The sequence below is a fragment of the Arachis ipaensis genome, chromosome B09, assembly GCF_000816755.2.
Source record: "Arachis ipaensis cultivar K30076 chromosome B09, Araip1.1, whole genome shotgun sequence".
In the NCBI taxonomy this organism is placed as follows: Eukaryota; Viridiplantae; Streptophyta; class Magnoliopsida; order Fabales; family Fabaceae; genus Arachis; species Arachis ipaensis.
This window is the reverse complement of record NC_029793.2, coordinates 15389210-15394480: the sequence shown is the minus strand read 5'-3', so window position 1 is coordinate 15394480 and position 5271 is coordinate 15389210. Positions and strand designations below refer to the sequence as shown.

Here is a 5271-nt window from a genome sequence, read left to right as displayed (position 1 = left end):
TTAGTTTGTTTATATAAAATTCTTTTATATTGACAATATAAAAAATAAACTCAAATATGTGCTTTTGTATTGAACTAAGTTTTCTTTTTTCCCTAAATTTACTTCTCAATGTCAACACTTGCTTAACTAAAAAATAGAAACAAATTAAAACATGTTTGTAGTTAACAGTGTCAAAAAGTATTATATGATATAGAAATAATAACTTATCAAATGCTAAAGTTCAAGATGCTCTACCGGTAAAAGTTGCAAGAAACAAATAGCCATTAGAAATTGATTTTTTGTTTTATTTTTCCATTTTGGCTGCAACATTTAATTTTTAACCAAACTATAAATCTGAGGTTTCAATAGATGCTAACAATCACAAGGAGTTCCAAGTCTAGCTGATTCAAACAAGTTTAATTTCCGTAACAAGGGTTGAACTTATGCTTCAAATTATAAACTCTATTCAAAGGTACTATATAAACTATAACAAAGCAACTTCTGCCATATATCAAACATTGCCCCAAATAAAAATAAGAAAAAATAAATTAAAAAAAAAACATGGCTTCCCTATTTCTTCAGTTATCAACAGGAGGCAAGGTATATATAATTGAAAGTTTACCTTGAAAGGTGAGAAACTCAAACTAAACATATAAATAAACAATTAGATGCTGCAAAAATGTCAAATAAAGTATTGAGGTCTTTTAAGCTTCCACCAGGTTGAGCCAATGAATCACATTTGTTGGCAATAGTTTCTAGAAATGAACCTTGCAATTATGGCATATGCTGAAAGCTTCTAAAATTCGATGGTCCAACCGAGTCCATAAACCCTTTGATGGACAATTCAGGAACTGTTACATTCTTCCCAACCAATTCATGGTCAATGAAGATAACAACCACCGTGATATCGTCATGAAAAAACCGCCGAACCCCCTTTTCAACCTTTTGAAGGTCTTTATATCTCATCTCTCTTTTCCGAGCTGCCTCGGTTAGTGCAGCCTTGAGAAGTCTCCTTGCAATCCCCTGATGTTCAAGAAATGCGCAGCTTATGATAAGAAAAAGTAGCAACATTTTCTATATGCAAGGGCGAAAAATAGAAGACAAGAAGGAAAAGCATACAGGTCGAGGACTTTTGTGAACAATCTCAACTGCTTCCTGATTTGTCAAGTGTTCCCAAAGACCATCAGATGCAAATATAAGGAATTTATCATTAGGTTGTAAAACTCGTGAACACACAGATGGTTCTGCTGTTAGCACAGGCCGACGGATAGGATCGGGCAGGTGGAACCGTGGGAACGAAGGATCAAAAGAGAACTCTGGGCGCTTTAGATATGCATCTCCTATTGATCTGGATACCTGACAGCAGTTGTGAAGTAGACGAGAAAATTTACATTGATGAAACAAAACCAACACAAAAGCATGACCAAAGTTGATTAAAAGAACAAACATTATTCATATTCAAGGAACATAAATTTCTAACAGAGTGCTACTCAATATTAAAAACTTACTAATATTAAATACAAAAAAGATACAGGCGACATGAAACATTGACATAGATTCATTTATAAAAGGAATGAGGAAATTTACCTGGATGATGCCTTTAATTCGCCACGTTCCATGCTTCATAACTACAATTTGTGAATCTTCAGGGTGCAAAGACCTGAGTTCTCGTCTAACCTCCTCTTTGCTAGCGTTGTGCTCTCTAGTCAACTGTTCTGCAACTATCTTGTTAGATCTGGTTACAGAGCCAATTACAGCACGAGAGTCTCCAAGATTGGCAGTATACAGTGTGCCTTTCCAGATAACACCAACCAGACAACAGGAACCCATTGCCGCTATCAATGGCTTTATCCCGTAACTCCTTCGGACGAGAGTTAAAAAACCATCTTCAGTAGCAGAAACAGCACCCCTGATAATATCTTCGGAGATAGAACCATTTTCTTGTGCAATCGCTGTAGCAAGATTTTTTATTTTTTTAAAAAGGAGAAAAAAAAGGCCTCCATCATTGCTTAAACCAATGCAGTATCAAAAGGCATGAACAATAAAATAACTATGAATCAGCAAAAAGAGACCGAATGAGTAAAAGAAACATGGATTATGAGGGTCAGAAATTAAATTAACTTGTCCATTTGAAACCAATGATCAAACCACAGAGAGAGAGAGATGAAAACAAATGTAGAATTGGCAGGAAAATAAAACTTCACATGTTCTGGTTCTCATATCACATCTGCCATTTTTTAAAAACATCTTGAATGAAAACATAATTTCCCCCATACTACCGGCATTTCAATCAATCAATACATATAACAAAACATTAACTTCAATTAACTACATAAGGGTTCCGATTAATTGAGTGCACAGAAAGTGGGAAGCAAATAGAGGACAGAGTGAAAATTATTTTCATTAAGTTATGTGTGGAGCGACTTTCTGTCCGAATTTTCCATCCTCTCACGTTCAAGTACACAACTAAGCAGAACCTACTTAATTTATAAGACCTACACTTAATCATTAGTTAAAAGGAGGGGAAAAAATTCGTGCGTGATGGCTAGTACGGAGAAGAAAAACAACAATATACAACACAAAGAAAGAAAAGGCAAAAATGAAAAAGAGCAACCCAGTACAAAACATTGTGCATTATGCATGGTCCAGGAAAGGCCACACCAAAATGGTGTAATGTAAAAAGTCTAATCAAATGCAGGCATCAAAGGCTAATTCCATTGCTAGAACAAAGACAACTCAACTGTCATGTCAAATAAATAAACAAAGAAAAGAAAAGAACAGAAAAGAAAAGAAAAGAAAAGAAAAGAAAATAAAAATGAAAAAAAAAAAAGAAAGCTAAATTGAGGAATTATTTGATTGTAGATATGCTTCTAAGAATATTAGATTATAGTTTTCCCATCCTGTCTTCTACCATGTAAGTACAAATAATTGGTTCAATGAAAAAGAACATAAAAAATAAGAATAAAAAATTCAGGGCAAGAAGAGTAAGACAAAAAAATAGAAACAAAATTCTAGCAGGTGAAATATCTTTTGCTTCAGAAGTTGTAGCCCCAAAAGCATACAAAATGTAGAAACAAGCCAAAAAACACTACCGGAGCCAAAAGGCTCATCCAAATAACAAGAACACCTAAACAAAAAGGTCCAAAACATCAACATTGATAACTCCCCAGCAAATCAGGCTAGTCCATCAACACAAAACACAACAAATTCATATAATTTACTCATTTAATCTTTTTTCTAACCAAAAAAATAAAAAGAATAAAGCCCTTGAGTTGGTCTTTGATGAAAACAGAGCGCATAGTGATAGGAATTAAAACTGTGGGTCAATTTAGTCATTTGCCAAGGACTAATAGTCTAATACATCATATAACTACTTTGTCTGTGAAAAGTACTAATTTTGACCTACATCTTTAATTCCTATAGACTTATGTCGAGAGTTTTTGTTTCTCAAAACAAAATTTCGTCCAGTAATGTGTTCGGCAGATGATTCCCTCAAAGATCAGATTGGAGTTTTACTAGCAAAAACTGTGAAAAACAGTAACAAACTAAAGTCAAATACTTTCACTATTGTCTATGAAATAACTGCATGCTTTATGAAATATTTTTTTTTAAGAATTGTTCAAGACAACAATATACTCACTTTTAAAATTTATAGTATGCCAAGAGTTTTTATTTGGAAGATGTTTCCCTCAACTCGGATCAAATTTAAGTTTTAGTCCAGATTAAATTGAAGAAAAAAAATAACAAGTTAACAACAGAGGAAGTCAAACACCTACACCCAAAAAAGAAACACTTTTACTGGTAAACCTCATCAAGTAGCTAAAAAAACACTTTTTTACCGCTCTGTTCAATGGTTTATGTAACAGGAAACCTCAATAAATTATAAACAACAATTTTAATTTTAATCTTAATATTGGTTTCCGTGGAAAATAATCGTTCAGAAACTGATAATTACCTTTTAAAGGACACTTTTGTTGTTAAACAAACCTTTCAAGATCAAAACAGTAGTTTTCTGATCATCCTCCCTTAACTATGAATCAAGTCATCAAAGATACCAAGAGTTCAATACTGTCTACTATCTAACTCAAGCCGGTGAGAGATTAGTAACGGCCGTGGACCCAAAAAACGGAAGTTTTCTTGTTAAATTTATAACAATTTTTTTTTCCACGGTATCCATCCACCGGCAGACCAAGAACTAATCCTTCACCGATCAGTTAGAGCTCCGTTTAACGGTGTACGCTAGTTAACGGATTGCCGCATGGATAAGGCGGGATTCATAACGATCATTTAACTGAGAAGAATTGAACACAAGCAAAAGAAAAGAACAAAAGAAAGAGAACATACTGATGAGGTGGCGGAAGAGGTGTTCATTGATGAACTTAGAGGCCTCAGGGCCTCCATGTCCGTCGTAAACACCAACAAACACGGCGTCGGGACCTGTCTCAACCTGGCTGTGATCCTCAATCACTTCATTTGCCTGAACAACAGCAAAAGAAAACTCACCGCACGAGTGCTTTTCGAGATCCCTGCACCATAACAGAGAATCGTGAAGAGAAGAGGGATCGTCATCGAGATCGCGATCATCATCCTTGTTCATACGCGCATATCGCCTCACTACTGGCCTCAAGCACGCCGAAACTATCCTTGCCAACCACGAAAACATCCCACATTTCCTTCTCTCACTGAGCCCTGGAGAATTTCAAACCAACGCCAAAACCTAATTTGTGCCAAACACCACGTTCTTCGCACTATTTGATAGAACAAAAGAAACTAAACAATAGAAAGATTCTACGTTTTTGAAGAGAGAGAAAGATTAGGATTGGAATCAGAATCTTCTGAAACTTTGGAAATGGAAGAATAGAAAGAGAGGAAGAGGGTTTACTATTGGAATTTTTTTTTTTGGAAAGATCTGATATATTTGAAAATTGAAATCAGAGTGTAAGAGAAGAGAGAGAATGCATAACTTAATAAGTAGTAGTGTGTGTTAGTTAGGTGTGGAAAATTTGGAAATAAGAGGAATTTTGTTCGAGGTAACTAACTAATTGGGGGGTGGTTATTCATATTCATGTTTGTATAGAAAGGAAGAGCAATTTCAAGAAGGGTATAGGAGTTGGGAGAAGAAGGCTTGCGTTGGGTTGGGGGAGAGGGTGGAGGGAGGTGAAGAGGAAAGTTATATTTAGCTTTTAGTTGACTTTAGTGTAAAGAAAAGGAGAAGGAGGAGGAGAAGGAAGATAGCCGATAGCGTATCAAATATTTATTTTATATATATATATATTTTTTAATATTATATGA

The 5271-nt window shown here is 34.9% G+C and overlaps 1 protein-coding gene across 1 annotated transcript; it reads right to left on the bottom strand.

The window, feature by feature from the left end:
- LOC107618143 (probable protein phosphatase 2C 25) lies at positions 400 to 5184 on the bottom strand. The gene is made up of 4 exons (XM_016320098.2): positions 4324 to 5184; positions 1567 to 1931; positions 1099 to 1335; positions 400 to 1002 (listed from the first exon to the last, which is right to left on the bottom strand). Exons 1-4 carry the CDS (start codon positions 4640 to 4642, stop codon positions 754 to 756), a joined length of 1170 nt encoding a protein of 389 aa, XP_016175584.1. The 5' UTR covers positions 4643 to 5184; the 3' UTR covers positions 400 to 753.

What these genes read in the sequence shown, in the direction of transcription:
- LOC107618143 (XM_016320098.2), bottom strand. Translation starts at nt 4,642, where the DNA reads ATGTTTTCGTGGTTGGCAAGGATAGTTTCGGCGTGCTTGAGGCCAGTA. An exon ending in GAATTAAAGGCATCATCCAG is followed by an intron (nt 1,336 to 1,566) that starts GTAAATTTCCTC and finishes AACTGCTGTCAG; the next exon opens with GTATCCAGATCAATAGGAGA. An exon ending in TTCACAAAAGTCCTCGACCT is followed by an intron (nt 1,003 to 1,098) that starts GTATGCTTTTCC and finishes CTTGAACATCAG; the next exon opens with GGGATTGCAAGGAGACTTCT.